Source organism: Caretta caretta, chromosome 8, assembly GCF_965140235.1.
Source record: "Caretta caretta isolate rCarCar2 chromosome 8, rCarCar1.hap1, whole genome shotgun sequence".
NCBI lineage: Eukaryota > Metazoa > Chordata > Testudines > Cheloniidae > Caretta > Caretta caretta.
Window position 1 is genome coordinate 23834591 of NC_134213.1, and position 17285 is coordinate 23851875.

General features: G+C 39.9%; 1 protein-coding gene across 7 annotated transcripts in view; it reads right to left on the reverse strand.

Moving 5' to 3' along the window:
- ATP10B (ATPase phospholipid transporting 10B (putative)) overlaps nt 1-17285 on the reverse strand; it is a 255622-nt gene that overhangs the window by 4425 nt on the left and 233912 nt on the right. For all 7 annotated transcript variants that reach the window (XM_048861984.2, XM_075131362.1, XM_075131360.1 and 4 more), the window contains 8 exons: nt 16492-16676; nt 8854-9169; nt 7134-7210; nt 6442-6567; nt 4868-5068; nt 2953-3033; nt 2725-2829; nt 1984-2171 (listed from right to left, as the gene is read on the reverse strand). In XM_048861984.2, coding sequence (XP_048717941.2) covers nt 1984-2171; nt 2725-2829; nt 2953-3033; nt 4868-5068; nt 6442-6567; nt 7134-7210; nt 8854-9169; nt 16492-16676 — 1279 coding nt within the window. The remainder of the gene's footprint in view (nt 1-1983; nt 2172-2724; nt 2830-2952; nt 3034-4867; nt 5069-6441; nt 6568-7133; nt 7211-8853; nt 9170-16491; nt 16677-17285) is intronic.

Here is a 17285-nt window from a genome sequence, read left to right on the forward strand (position 1 = left end):
TTTATAAAGCATTTGAAAAGTGGTTTTACAGAATCCAATATTAAAGGAACTGTTTTCATAACTAGTATTTACAGTTCATGACAACCACAAAAGTGAAACTGACTAGAAACAAAAAGTGAAACAAACTAGTCTTATTTCATTGTCCAAGTTGAATGTAGTGCAAAAAATAAATTAGCACCATAATCTGGGAATAGGAGATTTGTTTTTATAAACTATTTTAGTTCTAATAACCTAAGGTGTTAACACACATAAGGAAGTGAAAGTATATATTTTAGCCTGTCACCTGTTAAAACAATAACATTATCACTGAATATTTTTCAATACATCCATTATTTGGCATATAGTTGTGACCCTGCGAGACACTCCATACCTGCTGGCAGAGGACACACTATACTGTAACTCACAATAGGCCTGACACACTCACTGCCCTCAACACATCATTGCCATGATATTCATTTAACAGGTGTCTTGTAATATGTCATTTGAAAACTACCACCCTGCTGGTCATTAATATTACCGTTAAATGTATGTAACAATGTTGTTTGTGAAATTACGCATGCCCTCTGATATTGTTTTGTAGTCTGTAAACAGACATAGGAGGCAAAACCGTTTTCTCTCATTTTTTCCTTGTCTCACCAGTTTGATCACAGGCAGAGGACAATGCAGGTACATTTACATATAAGGTAAACCAAGCCAACAAGCAGGGGAGAAGACCACTTAATGATCACAACCACAGACGGAGTCTGTACCCCTCAGGAAGTCTTCCTGGCTCTTGAAACAGAGACAATGAACTTTGGGGTAATATATGTGGGGGCAAAGAGATATTTGAGTCATCCATCTCCTGGGAGAACAAAGAAGCCAATTTGCTGTATCTACAAAAGATGAGTCCTCCTACTAAACTAGTTGGAGAACGCTGACAACTTAGTGTGAGTAAGAAACTGTTAGGCAAAGCTATATCTTGCTAGAATTGAATTTTAGACACTAGAAAGCATATTATATTTCTTTTGTTTGTAACCTTTTGAGATTGCTGTCACTCTCTCTTGAAATCACTTAAAATCTATGATTGTTGTTAATATATGTATTCTTAGTTTACTATAAATCATCCCAGTGCCATTTATTAAGGTTGAGTTTATAGCCCCAGGTGAGCTAACAAGCTGTTGCATGTACTGGCTCTCAGGAGGCAGTGAACTTGGGGTTACCTCTGTAAGTGTCCAGTAAGAGGGACTGGACACTACAGAGGAGACATTTTTGGGGAGAGCTGGAACCAGAAGGGTGGAACCAGGGTGAGACCACTGGGCTGTGAGCATGCTGCTAGTGTCAGGGCTCTGAGCCAAAGATGCACAGCACAGAGGCAATCAGGGTCCCAGGGCAGGTGGTGAGAGAAGCCCTTTTCGGTCTGAATGAACCCTCAAAGCATCACAATAGTAAACTAAGATTCTGGCTGTACGAAGACATTTATATATAAAGAAGATATTATTAGTTATCTGCAGTAATGCATTGCTAAATTTTAAGATGTTAATTATTTAAAGATGTAGTATAATATAGGGACATGATAGAAGTAGATATTTTTCAAGATTTTACTGCATTTGGGGACAATTCAAAACTTAAACCTACCCTTTACCAAACAGTGGTACACTGAATATTGCTGTACCCATAATACTGAACACTTTTATAGCAGCTTTTCACTTGTAAAATCGCAAAGCACTTCACAAAAGAGGGTAAGCATGACAATGTCCATTTTATAGATGAGCAAAAGGAGGAACAGAGGTGTAAAGTGACTTGTCAAAGCTTAGATAATTGTATGAGCCAACAGCTGAACTGAGAATAGAAGCCATGTCTCACATTGGACCAAACATGACTCTGAGAGAGCTAAGGACAATATCGTTTTTATATGTACAAGGCATCATTATCATCATCATCATCTTACCCTAATGCCCTCAAATCCCAACATTGGGAAGGAAAAAAAAAATCAAACATTCAAACCTTGGTAAAAGTGCTACGACTGGTGTAATGAAGCACACTAAATAAAAGCTAGGATCTGACAGCTGATCCTCCATAATCCAGTAGGGGCTTGTGGGTTCATTACAAACAACGCAGACAGCATTGTAGATAGTTGAGAAGACGAAGTAAAGCAGAACACTTCCAATCATTGTGATCCAATGGAAGTGTGTCTATGAACAGAAGCAGAGAATACATTAATGGCACCAAACACTGATGCTGGATCCCATGACTTTAGTTTTAGTACAGGGGAACACATAAGGATATTAGAAAGAACATACCTGTATAGATCATGTTATTGAGAACTACTGCATAATGCAATATGTATATATTACAGAATAAAACATGCTCTCCTCCACATAACTCATTCAAAGGACAATAACTTGCAAGTAAGAAAGACTATCTCTAAGAGCATGGCATAAAGTCTCCTATTCTGATGCCTAACTGCAGAATTCTGCATTGTTCTGTCCCAAAGACACTGTATGAATAATCAAAGGTATTCCAGGGAGGCAATTACTCTAGGCAAATCATCCATTTTTGTTGGCTCACTGATGATACCTCACTGCATATAAAGAAACTTATTTCCTTTGTGTGATCCAGAGTTAAAAAATGACTCAAAGACAATTCCATGGCTTTCTGTAGGCCCTATCTACACTACCATATAATCATATTTAAATACACAAAAAGTAAAATTGTCATCTGTACCCATCACGTTTACAGACATACCCAAGTTTTCATTTCTAGAGCTTGGTGCAAGAGAATTGTGAAGAGAGAGATGGTATTGATGGGGGTTCCAAATGTGAAGACATCAGTGTCAGAGTCCTTGTACGTCTAGAAAATAGACAAAAATCAGATATGCATTCTTACTAGTCAAGGTTTAAGAAAACTGTGGTGTTTTGGGGTATTTTTTAAACCTCTTTAAAGAAGTAGTGTTTAAATCCTCTATGTACGTACCAAATAAGGGACAAAGAAGCAGATGAGACTCTGGTAGAAGGCATCCAACACGGCAATAATAAAAGTTGACAGCTTGTAGGTCTGTAGGAAGTGAGGGATAACCATTATCACACTGTTTCTCCTAATTTGTACTGCATCCATTTAAGTCATTGTCTTTAAGAACCTGATCCTGCAGTTCTTATTCAGGCAAAACTCCCATAAGGGCTGAAGGATTGGGTCAAATGTTATTCTTTAAAACTCTTTTCCATGGAACAGTAAGTTTAGGGAAATGTAATGTGATTGCACATGTTGACATTTAGGCCTTTATCATGACTTTTAATGCCACAGTTGCAGTAACAGGTAGGGTCACTATGGGAGTGGCAGGTTGATGAGGCCTTCAGAATGCCAGAGCACCAATGACTATGCCCTTTGAAGACATGAAGAAATACATTCCACTGAGACCAGCCCAACAGCTGGAGTTGGAAGAGGGTGAGACCTCTTCAGAGAGTCTGTTGGCAGTCTGACTACCTTCCACACTTTGCACTCCAAGAGCTGGACTGTCAGAACATCAAAGTGAAACCAGTCTGAGTCATGGGTGCTCAGCACCTCTGAAAATCACACCCCAGACTAAAAATGTGGCTGCTGCATAAAATGGAGGAGCCCCGACTCCTTCTGTATTCCACTGTTCTGGGACCTGGAAAGGGCAGGTAAAAAATCTGCCCCCCAAAAAGGTTTTGCTTAGAATAGATTAGAAAAGAACAGTTGAGCCCAAGCTAGGCTAAGGCATGTTAAAATGACAGAAAAAAAGTGTGTGCATTTGTAATAAATAAATAGAAGATCAGCCTGGTTCTCTGAACTTGACAGGGAGGTTTGAGAAAAAGCTTAATATAATTGTTTACACATATTCCCGGATTTTTATCAATTTTGAAGTATTCAAAGGAAAAAATGAAAGCATCCAGGCCTGGAGAAACAGGGACACCAAACTCTTACAGTGGCAAAAGAAGTACTTTGTATATTAAAAGGACTATTTCTAAACATAACAGCAGGAGTGCATACACACAGTCTGACAGCCTTTTGTTGATCTAAAGGCTTAAGTTTACGTGTCACTTTCTACTGTCATCTTCACTTTAAAAGCTTTTCCTTTAGAACTCCTGCTTAGGTTACAAATACTCAGATCCCATCACAATTTAATCATGGGCCATGCTGTTTTTACATTCAGCTGTTACCTTTCAACTCCACTCATTTATTTCTCCTTACACCCTCCAATAATGAAAAACAAAAGTCTTTACAAATTCCTCCACTTCATCTTTCTTCAGGTTAGAGACATTACATCCTTCTGATGTTAAGAGAGTCTTCAGGGTTGCAATGTTTCGGGTTTGATTTACCAATGCAGCTCTCCACTGACTTCAATGGACTTATGTTGTTTACAGTGTTGTAGCTGTGTTGGCCCCAGGATGTTGGAGACATGAGGTGGGTGAAGTAATATCTTTCATTGGACCAACTTCCATCAAAGAAGAGCTTTGTGGAAGCTCCAAAGCTTGTTTCTTTCACCAGCAGACACTGATCCAATAAAAGGCACTACCTCACCCACCTTATGTCTTCAGTGGACTTACACAGGAGTGAAACTGGAGTGATTCAGTGGCCAATCAGGCCCATGAGATTTGTGACCACACCAATCCTCCGGTTTACACCTTCCAACGCAGCCCCATCATTTTCACCAGAACCCAGCCCAGCTTCCACCACCACCTCCACTCCAAGTCCACTCACAGGTACTTGCCATGACCCCAGTTACACAATCCTTTGGCTGGATGTCAGCAGAAGAGAAAGAATAGGTGGATAGTGGATATCAGGGAGGGGGAGCATGAAAAAAGTTGAGAACCACTGTCTTATCAAACAGATAAGATCTCATACAGTTACGCCAGCAGCTAAGACCCACCTCTGAATTTTGCCCGCTCTTGTATAGTTCTGGCAAACTTAGGAGTGTTTCTGCAGATATATCTTTATCCAGGATTCCAAAAAGGATGGGGGGAATCGAGGTGAAAAAGAGGTTGAAGAAGATCATTTGCCAGTAATCTATCATAGTGGTCCCTGAGAAGCCACAGAAGAACTGGTACCAGAAGAGCAGGCTGACGTAGCTCTGTGAGAAAAGTGAACAGAAAACACCACGATGCATTATGAATAGACGCAGTCCCAACATTTCGAACTTGCAAGAAAAACTGCTTTTGGTAAGTATAAATTTCATTTTACTTTGGGCTCCAGAAGCCACAAAGTCACAGATCTCCTGTGGCCTCTTCTTTGGACCTTCACCAATTGTGATGGTCTATTTGGGGCTGGTGTGAGTTTCTCATTTTGCAGTACAGAGTTAATCCCAGCCAATAGGTCCACCAATGGGGTTTAAATAGCATGGAGAGCTCTGAGATATCCTTCCACACCACATATCCATTCCACCTTTAGCTACTTAATATTCCACACCACACATTCATTTCACCTAGAGAGATCTTAAACAGATAGCTTTGCATTCCTTCACTTAATCAATGCAGCGTACCTTTAAGGAATATTTTGGTTTTAAATCAATGCATCACAGTGGATGTCCTTTAAGAAAATACAGCAGAGCAATTCAGTTATTCAATTCTGAACACCAAGTTTTAAATCTTTTTACAAAATTGGTTGTGACTGTGGAATCAAAAGGTCTCTCCCCATTCCCAAACGGCAGCGGGGAGATAATGAACAACAGCATTCCAGTTGAGAAAACTATTTCATGTCGCAAATAAATATCATTTAAGCTTTGAAAGCATGCCCAGACCAAAAAAGTTTTCCATTACAAATTTTAATATTGATAAGACATGATCCTTATTTAAAATGATGACTTTAAAAAAAATTTAAAACGTGAACACTTTGAATTTTAAGTAAATAGTCTTTCATGCTCAGAATTATTTCAAGTCAAATAGACTTGTTTGCACAGGCTTGCTGAAAGAGTATTACTCTCAAGTTTATCCACTTTACATTATTCTTCAATGCACAGCTTATTTGCATACACATTAAACTTTTAATAAAAATGCTAGATATGACCGCACCAGTGCTTGCAAGCAATTTCTATCAAATTAATAACAAAAATTCACAAGTTTCACAAGAAATTCTTGCCTAATGTAAAGTCATCTTCCATCTTCTAGCACTAATCTACCATTCCTTATGCAAATTTTATTTTGAGGCTCATGAGCGTTACTGGAAAAGTTTTTGAACTAAAAAAAGTCACTAAACTGAGGTATTTCCTCTTCTGGGACAGTACTATTTTCAACTCATACAGTGAAAGATCTAGATGTTACTTTTTCTGAAGTAACTTTAGGTCAGTAGAGTAGTAAGAGTGAATTTGTGAGTAACCATGAACTGTCCAAATGAAGAAAAAGGAATTGCAATTCAATGAACATTAAAGAAACATGGCCTACAAGAACTGGTACTTTAAGTCACCTTGACTGAAGTAAACCAAGGCATCCAGGATCATTTGCATCTTACCACATTTTTGTAGAAGAAGTAAATCACCATCTTTGCCAAACGAGAGTAGCACCAATGTCCATGGACCAGAAGCAGCTTCTTGAGATGTTTAAATCGAGATATTGCGAAGTCACTGGCCATCACAGCCTTAAATAAAAAAAGTATTGAGATTATTTATTAAAAATTCTATCTATTTCTCTACCCAACATAACCTGATTTAAGAATGACCAATGAGGCAATCACCCACCATTGTGTTGACACTTTAAGGCTGATTAACTAACCAAAAAACCTACTCTCAATCTTCCCAATATGAACCTGCATCCTTCTGCCTCCATAAAATGCACCACAAAAATGTATTAATGAGTTTAGGATGATGAGAGAGGGGAAATATTTGGAATGAAATTAGGATGAAAAGCAGCCCTGTACCAGTATCTTGGGGAAATTCTACTGAAGAGTTGATCCAGAAAGCAGGTGTTATTCCATTGATGGATATTCATCTGCTGATTTTTCAAGCTTAGGATAAACATACATACATGTTAATTGATGATCTAGTTAGCCCCACAATGATGGAAAGGATAATGTCAGGATAGCAATAATGCCAACTTGTATCTTAATTTCAAGTTGTTACTCAAAATAAAGGTCCCTCTATAAGCCCTTGATGCTACTCAGATCTACTTAATAAAAACAGAAAGGGGGATAAATTGAAGGGATACCTGCATGCCTTCTTGGCCAGAAATTCCAATCCCAACATCAGCTGCTTGAATCATACTCACATCATTTGCACCATCACCTTGAAGAGAAAAAAGAACCGATTTCCAGAAATATGAAAATACAGGATAAAATAATGCTAAGGTTTGGATTGTTCAGTGTTATATGCCTATATCTGAGAGCAACATCTCAAACTATTGCTGAGAGACAAGTATCTTTACAACAACACATTTAGGGTTGCTGGTGCCTTGCCTTGTGGTCAGGTGGATTAGGATTAGGTCAAGCAGTCAAAAAAATTGGGTCTGATAGCTCCGTGCTGTGAGCCTTTGGTTCACAAACTCTTGGGGTGAAATTCTGGCCCCATTGAAATCAATGGCAAAACTCCCTCTATAATACTTGCAACCATAAAGTAGTAAGCAGAGTCAGTGATTGAGGTGGCAATACATAAACTCATGTATTTTAACGATCACATTTGTTCAAATTTCCCAAACTACATGCTATTCTTTATGGACTCTGTACAAAAATAAATTTACTTCATGAGGTTCAGCTTATTTACTCCAACCATCACTAAAACCAAGCCAAACAAAAAAGCCTTTGAGAACAATTTGTTCCCCTTTCCTCCTATGGCAAAAAAGCAGTTTTTTCCATCTTATCATTACTCAAAAATGGCTTAAAACATTTAGATTCAGCCAGGGAAAATGCATGGAAAAATTCAGCCCAAAGGTGCATGTTTTCAAAAGTTCTGAGTGAGAGAAACAGAAGTTACAATAGTTTTATGACAACTTCCTTCTCGCACACTATCTGTATCACCTTATACCAAATATAAAGCATATTAACAATCACTGTTACGTTTTTCCTTTGTGGAACCCAAATTGTCAAAAGCATGCTTTTGTAATAATTCATTTTGTAGATTTCTTTGACTTAAATCAGAAATGATAATGCAAATTATACAGTATAACAAGCCACTTTAAAACATTTGGTGGCATTTTCAAGATCTTTGACTACAAAGAATATCCCTGTGGCAAGAATATTCAGGTTTGTATGTAAACATGTAGTCTGTGAACAAGGTAAACTAGTGAAGTGGCATAAACAAAATGGAAGTGTGGCAATATATAACTTGTTTTTTACATTTTCCTTTTTAAAACAAAACTGATGCAAATCTATAAATGTAAAAATTTATCAGACCCTTCCCTTCCTGTTCATATTTTGTTTGATCCCCGCAGGCTTTAGTTATGTTGTAAGTTTTAAAGTCAGTTCTGCAAGGATTTTAGTAGAATCACACACAGTGAAACAAGAAACTTGCAGATTTCACATTGACTAGTTTACTTGCAGGTTAAAAGCAAGCCTGTCAGTGTCCAATGCTGCTTTTGGGATATGTCCTGTTTTGACGAATTGGAAAAAAGGGAGTAAAAGGGAGATGTTAACACAACAAGCACAGTAACTATTATTATGATTGGTTTTCCTGAACTGAAGAGTTTTAGAGGGAGGCGGGGAGGAAGAATTGCTGATATTGAAAGTTGCTGCGTGCCCTCATCTGATCTTTGATTTTAATGGGGACTGAGGTTGTTCAATGGTAGCAGGCTCTTCAAGAGGAAATTTCACCTGCAAGCGTATGGCTATTGCTAAGGAGAGAATATTTAGCACCATCTTTTCCGCTCATGATGAATATAAAAAGCATAAAACCAAAGTAATTTAGAATTGCAAGAGACTAAGAAAGTTAAGTACCTATTGACAGTGTCATGACCTTTAGTTGTCTCCGCACTAGTTTGACCACCATGCTCTTCTGCAAAGGAGTGGCACGGCAGCACAAAATGGAGCGACAGTACTTTGTCAGCTCCAGAAACTTCTCTTCCAGCTTTCCTTGGAAAATGATGTTCAATGTTTTCCCATCAACTACCAGTCCAATGTCAGGACTGGGGGCCACAGAGGCTGGTAAAGATGATGACAGGCTAATGCCAAAAAATTTCCTTTTTGTTCTTTCAACATTAGAATTCTTCCTTACATCTTCCAATGTTAAATCCAAGAGGGATTCACAGGTTTCCTGGGGGAAGATGAAATCATTATAGAATCACACTGGAGATGACATCAGTGATGTTCTCAGCTTCTCCACCCATAAAAAGTATGTTGAAAACACTGACCATTTTAACAGCTATTTGCTTCCAATATGACCATTCATTTTAAAAGAAAGTCTACCTTTACAAAGAGAACCTATATTTGTGTATGCAATGCAAAGAATTTAGGGAAAGCAACATGGAATAATTGTTTTTAATAATAAATTGCATTGTTGTAGCCTTTTCCATGCAAGGATCTTACCATGCATTCTGAAGAATAATGTTAGTAATAACAACAAACATCCCTGTGAGGGATAGTGAAGGCATGAATCATATTTCTCTTTCAGACACGCACACATGAAATCTGACAACTCCCATGTGGGGGATGGTGAAGGCATGATTCATCTCTCTCTCTCTCTCTCACACACACACAGAACCTGACAGGTCCAGATTTTTAAAAGTAGCCACAGGTTTTGACAATTAAATAATGCGTTGTGACACATCAAGTGCATGGCATAGCTAGGAACTTAACCCAGGTTCCAACAGCACCTGCTTCTGTGCTTTAGCCACAAAACCATACTTCTTCCATTAGTGCATTTCCCCGTTTTGGACTGAATTCTTCTTTCGGAGGCACACAGTCCCTAGAGTGGCTTAAGTAGGAGCTAGGTACAAAGGTACCCAAGGATGGATAACTTGTTCCAAATTGCCTTCCTTTCCCTAAGATTTCATAAGGGCACAGTAACAGTGTGACATACGGTGTCACCCAAAGTTCATCTTGCTGTTAGTGCTAAAAGTCTTTCTGTGGCATGGCATAGAATACCTGAAGAGGTAATCACTCCCCATTTTTGCCTTCTCTCAGCCTTACTGAGTGATGATTCAGTTCTAAAATGTTATTTTCATGTTATATTGCATAAGGTGCACCCGTAGGATGCTACAAGATTTAAATTACGCTTAAGTGGGAGGTTCTGAAACCAAACGTACCTCTGACACCTAAGATGAAGCTGCATCACTAAAATGTTCTAAAAATGTTCCTGGGGAACAGCACCTTTCCATGTGTAAAGCAGGAAATATATACTGAAAATGTAAAGTATTTTTTAATTAATCCTAAAGAAACTGGCTAATTGCCTAATGCTGGTCACTAGGAATGTATCTAATTTCTGGTTTCAGAGTAACAGCCGTGTTAGTCTGTATTCGCAAAAAGAAAAGGAGTACTTGTGGCACCTTAGAGACTAACCAATTTATTTGAGCATGAGCTTTCGTGAGCTACAGCTCACTTCATCGGATGCATACCGTGGAAACTGCAGCAGACTTTATATATACACAGAGAATATGAAACAATACCTCCTCCCACCCCACTGTCCTGCTGGTAATAGCTTATCTAAAGTGATCATCAGGTTGGGCCATTTCCAGCACAAATCCAGGTTTTCTCACCCTCCACCCCCCCACACAAATTCACTCTCCTGCTGGTGATAGCCCATCCAAAGTGACAACTCTTTACACAATGTGCATGATAATCAAGTTGGGCCATTTCCTGCACAAATCCAGGTTCTCTCACCCCCTCACCCCGCTCCCAAAAACCACACACACAAACTCACTATCCTGCTGGTAATAGCTCATCCAAAGTGACCATTCTCCCTACAATGTGCATGATAATCAAGGTGGGCCATTTCCAGCACAAATCCAGGTTTTCTCACATCCCCCTCACCCCCATACACACACAAACTAATCTAATTTCTAGGGTTTTGGTGAGTTTTTGGGGTAACTGTACCCAGGAGAAGAAACGTCTGAGACCAGTGGGAAGAATGAAGGATTGGGACTCCTTCTTGCAGTATGTCCATCTGGCTTCATTCCCCACTAATTCCTGTCAGGGAACCATAGCCTTTAATGACAGCTGCCTACCCCTGCAGCTGGGCCCCACCTCTTCCTCAGCTTGGGAGGAAGTTGAGTGATGCAGAACAGTGACTGAGGGTACAGATGTCCTGGCATGGAGCCAAGGAAGGTCTGATGTCGTAGCCCAAGCTGGGCAGCTTGTAGAGTAGGTAAGAAAAGTAAAGTTCCCTGCCAATTGAAGAGTGGCAGTATCAGTGAATATGGTGGACTAGAGATTTGGGGAGAAGTTTCCCACCTGTGCAGAAATAGGTCATGTAATTTTGGGCTTGGGAGTGGGGTGGAAAACAGTGCACCCCAAGGTGCCTAAAATGGGCATATCTATCTTTAGCACCCCTGTACACATCACTGAGTATGTGTGTTTTTGTCTTTAAGTAAAAGTGACATCACAAATACAGTAAAGGAATTTCCATTTTAACAACCAGAACTTTACTATAGCATGTGTGCGCCACTGCCCTCTGCTGAATGGGATCAGAATGCTCAGCTGTGTGCTATGAGTCATATATTGGCAACAGTTAAAGGAGATTTTCCTTTAGTTTAACTGGTTGGGGATTGTGCTTTTGGAACAAGAGGATCTGAGTCATATCCCAACTGCTGCCATGTAATTCTTGGTAGTAATTGTGACAACTATGAAGTCAAAGGTGATCAGGGATTTGTTATATTTACAATTTCACCAGTAATTTTTTTTTAACATTAAAAACTTATTTTCAGACTGTTAAATATAATTAAAGTCAGGTGCAAGTTTATTCACTCTCAGTATTGGGCTCACAGAATCACTGGTGCTTTTCAGTATTACACTGAATGCCAAAAGGCCCCCATATACCCATCCGAAATAAAAAACTTCAACTTTATATACAAATGAAAGTTTGCAGGTACTAAGTGTGTATCCCATCAGGTCAACCAGGGCGTTGCACTTAGTAAAATACATGCCTCTTTTCTTTAAAGCAGACATGCTTATCAAATCAAATTTACACATTGAAGCAGAGAACATATTCCATGCCAGATTCTGTATCTGCTTTGCATGCTTTCTATTTCCAAAAAGAATATTATATATATATATAAAGACATTTGTACAGAATTATGTTCCTGTTTGGGAAGCTGCTAGCCACGGATAAAAGAAGCTACAAAGTAGGCCATCTAACTGCTCTATAAAAGTGTCCATCACAATAAAATATTCAGCACTTAATCATTGCTTTTCACATTCAAAGCATTTTACAAACCACTATTTAGTTAATCTGCACAACAGCTGCATGGAAGTAGGTGTGAAAGTAACGTGGCTCTCACTTGGGCAGATAAATTACATGATCCTGCCGTATGCCATCTGAGTTGTATCACAAGCATCACTCCTGATCCCAAGCAAAGCCTAGAGATGACTTGTTGTAGCCCACTTGTGGGCTGGTCCACAATTCTGGTCAGGAGTAGGGGTAATGTTCAGGCTGTCTTTTGGTTGGGTTTGGCCTCCCACCACAGCAGAGTATGGGAAATGGGTAGATCTCTTCCATGGTGTTTAAAAATCAACTCACCATCTATGCAGATTAGAGCTGAACTGGCAGTAACAAACAAGTCCTTGTTGCACAATTCAATACTTCTTTGTGCAGTAATTGTGCAGGGGTGGGCTAGGTCTTAGAAATGAGCAGGCCTATTGGGTGGGTCTTGGGTTTAAGTGGGCTGATTAGTTAGTGGACTGTTAGAATGCTCAGGATGTGAGTAATGAAAAGAGAGAAGGCAGGTGGCAGCTGCCTCTCCCCCCTTTTAGGGCTGCCAGGGCAGGATGGCTTCTCATGGCATCTTATTTTGTCATCTGAAGTTATGAAAAAGTTGTGGTCACTTGGCCAAACTTGTGTCTATCCTCATTGGCACCTTCCATTTGCAAGAGTTCACCTCACTCTGCTCTGGTTGTTTCAGAAAGTTATAGGTTGCTCCATCGATTGCTTGCTGTGGCTTCCTTTGTGGTGTACTGAAAACTGTTAAAATTAAAAGCTAACTTTGTAAAAGTAAGAGGTTTCCTGGTCCTGCTTGCAAACTAATGGGCTCTAGAAGGAAGCATGCTATCTGGGTCTTGTGCAGCCAAGCCAGTCTAGAGCAAGGTAGGTTGAATTGTGACCCCCTGCTTTAAGGAGCAGCCTGCTTTGTCTCTCTTGGGTTTTCGGTTCACGTGTGTTAGGATTCTGGACTTTAAGAACGAAAGTAGTATTATACTGCAACCTTCCAGAAAGAGTATTTTATGTTTTTATCTAACTTCTATGTGTGTATAATGTGAAAGATAACATCTCTGAGTAGTAGTGGCTCAGAACAATAACCCAGAAAAGTTACAGAGGGGTAGCCGTGTTAGTTTGTATCAGCAAACACAACGAGGAGTCCTTGTGGCACCCTAGAGACTAACAAATTTATTTGGACATAAGCTTTTGTGGGCTATAACCCACTTCATCAGATTCATGGAGTGAAAATTACAGTAAGCAGGTATAATATACAGCACATGAAAAGATGGGGGTTGCCTTCCCAAGTGGGGGGTCAGTGCTAATGAGGCCAATTCAGTTAGGGTGGATGTGGCCCATTCCCAATAGTTGACAAGAAGGGGTGAGTGTCAACAGAGGGAAAATTATTTTTTTAATAGTGACCCAGCCACTCCCAGTCTTTATTCAGGCCTAATTTGATGGTGTCCAGTTTGCAAATTAATTCCAGTTCTGCTGTTTCTCGTTGAAGTCTGTTTTTGAAGTTTTGTTGTTGAAGAAACTCCCTGAAGAAGCACAGGAACAAATCTACACAGACACACCTTTAGAGCCCCAACCAGGGGTATTCTATCTGCTACCCAAGATCCATAAACCTGGAAATCCTGGACACCGCATCATCTCCGGCATTGGCACCCTGACAGCAGGACTATCTGGCTAAGTGGACTCTCTCCTCAGGCCCTACGCTACCAGCACTCCCAGCTGTCTTTAAGACACCATTGACTTCCTGAGGAAACTACAATCCATTGGTGATCTTCCAGAAAACACCATCCTAGTCACTATGGATGTAGAAGCTCTCTACACCAACTTTCCACACAAAGATGGACTACAAGCCATCAGGAACAGTATCCCCGATAATGTCATGGCAAACCTGGTGGCTAAGCTTTGTGACTTTGTCCTCACCCACAACTATTTCAGATTTGGAGACGATTTATACCTTCAAATCAACAGCACTGCTATGGGTACCCGCATGGCCCCACAGTATGGCAACATTTTTATGGTTGACTTAGAACAATGCTTCCTCAGCTATTGTCCCCTAGTGCCCCTACTCTACTTGCGCTACATTGATGACATCTTCCTCATCTGGACCCATGGGAAGGAGGCTCTTGAGGAATTCTACCAGGATTTCAACAATTTCCACCCCACCATTGACCTCAGCCTGGACCAGTCCACACAAGAGATCCACTTCCTGGACAAATACAGTGCAAATAAGCAATGGTCACATAAACACAACTCCATACTGGACACCTACTGATCGCTATACTTACCTACATGCCTCCAGCTTTCATCCAGACCACATCACATGATCCATTGTCTACAGCCAAGCCCTAAGATACAACCGCATTTGCTCCAATCCCTCAGACAGACACAAACACCTATAGGATCTCCATCAAGTGTTCTTAAAACTACAGTACTCACCTGGGGAAGTGAAGAAACAGATTGAGAGAGCCAGAAGGGTACCCAGAAGTCACCTACTACAGGACAAGCCCAACAAAGAAAGTAACAGTACACCACCAGCCATCACCTACTGCCCCCAACTAAAACCTCTCCACCGCATCATCAAGGATTTACAACCTATCCTGAAGGACGACCCATCACTCTCACAGACCTTGGGAGACAGGCCAGTCCTAGTTTACAGACAGCCCCCCAACCTGAAGCAAATACTCACCAACAACCACACATCACGCAACAAAAACACCAACCCAGGAACCTATCCTTGCAACAAAGCCCGTTGCCAACTCTGTCCACATATCTATTCAAGGGACACCATCATAGGACCTATTCACATCAGCCACATCATCAGGGGCTCGTTCACCTGCACAACTACCTAAGTGATATATGCCATCATGGGCTAGCAGTGTCTCGCTGCCATGTACATTGGCCAAACCGGACAGTCTCTATGCAAAAGAATAAATGGACACAAATCAGATATCAAGAATTGTAACATTCAAAAACCAGTAGGAGGGCACTTCAGTCTCCCTGGACACTCAATAACAGACTTAAAAGTGGCCATTCTTCAACAAAAAAACTTCAAAAACAGACTTCAACGAGAAACTGCAGAACTGTAATTAATATGCAAACTGGACACCATCAAATTAGGCCTGAATAAAGATTGGGAGTGGCTGGGTCACTACAAAAAATAATTATCCCTTTGTTGATATTCACCCCTTCTTGTCAACTGTTGGGAATGGGCCACATCCGCCCTAACTGAATTGGCCTCATTACCGCTGACCCCCTCAGTTGGTAAGGCAACTCCCATCTTTTCATGTGCTGTATATTTATACCTGCTTACTGTAATTTTCACTCCATGTATCTGATGAAGTGGGTTATAGCCCACAGAAGCTTATGTCCAAATAAATTTGTTAGTCTCTAAGGTGCCACAAAGACTCCTCATTGTCTTTCCAGAAAAGTTACTTTATCCACTATTTTGCCGAGTATGCCTGTGCTACTCACTGTATGAACCTTTTATTTCCAGTGAATATACAGGTAATATTTGTGCAAATCAATGCTAGACACACCACAGGGAGTACCTAGGAAATGATCTCATTATTTTTACAGGACCATGAGAACTATTATGAGAAGGTTAAATGGAATGGACACTGCTGACCCAGACAAAGAGGCAGTGCTAAATGTTCCCTACTAAATAACTAATTTCTTTTGAAGCCTAACTACTCTAACTCCATTAAGGAGCATGCAGTACACCTTGCTATAAGGTTCTGAAGGGAATGGAATCTACATGTGCACATTTTTTCCAAGCTGACTCATGCAGTACTTTAAAATTGTCCTCCTACAGAAATCGCCTGGAGCTAAATGATCATGGCAAGTGAAAATTCCATTGCAAGGAGCAAAGCCAAACATCAACACTATTATGCGATCAGGCACTCTAACTGCAAAATTACCTTTTCTCAAAAGTATAATATTCAATGCCCCCTTTTTCTTGGGAAAAAAAAAAAGATTATTTTCATGTGGAAAATTCATTATATTTTAATCTCATAAAAATAATCTATAAAACCTGCTTGGACTCTGAATCATACAGCATGATGTGTGATCTAAAGAGTCAAAGGCCTTTTTCCAACAGGCCTTGAGGGATTTTTTTTTTTGGGCTTTTCATGAAGCATTAATACAAAATGAAGCATTTCCAAACCCCAAATCATTGAAGGAAATGGAATGCACTTCCCACCTTTTTCTGGACGTACCTTATTTTCAGTATTAATGGTAAACACAGTGTCTTTTTGGTCCAGAAGTTTACAAGAATATGCAATATTAACTGCTGTTTCCTGCTTGTCTCCAGTCAGCACCCAGATTTGTATCCCAGCCTCGCGGAGAGCTGCAATAGTATCAGGCACTCCATCTTGCAGCCGATCTTCAATCCCTGTTGCTCCTAGTAAAAGGGGAAGATGAGAAGTGAGCCAATTTATTTCCCTTTGAAAGCTGTGGTGAGATGGCTTTAAAAAAATATCAGAAATCTTTGATTCTAAATAAAGAAAGATCCTGCATGTACTGATAGCTAAGCCAATGCTACTGTCCAGTGGTTGATATAGACTTCAGATGGCATAAAATTAAACCTGCCATTGAGGGGAAAATCTTTACGCAGATTCCCTAAATTTTTGCATGATCTCAAGCCTCACATCAGTCCTGCAGGAAATATATGGATGAATACTGAGTACTTCTAAGTGATTAACACATACAAAAATCTGCATTTAGATTGAGATTTAAAAACAAACAAACCACCAGCAATCAATGACTAGTGACCATTCATTGTACCTGGCACTGTAGTGTCTCATTTAATTTCTTTTGAATACTCCAAAATGACAATGTACTGGCCAAGGAATACACTACGTGCATTTTTTAAGAAGTATGGTAACAGTTCCCATCACAGGAACTAGAAAGGATGCAATTCTACACTGAATCTTGGCTGTTTAATTGAAAGACACTCTACGGCAAGTCAGATGCTTCTTCCATCAAAAGAATGAGATAGGATACATCAAAT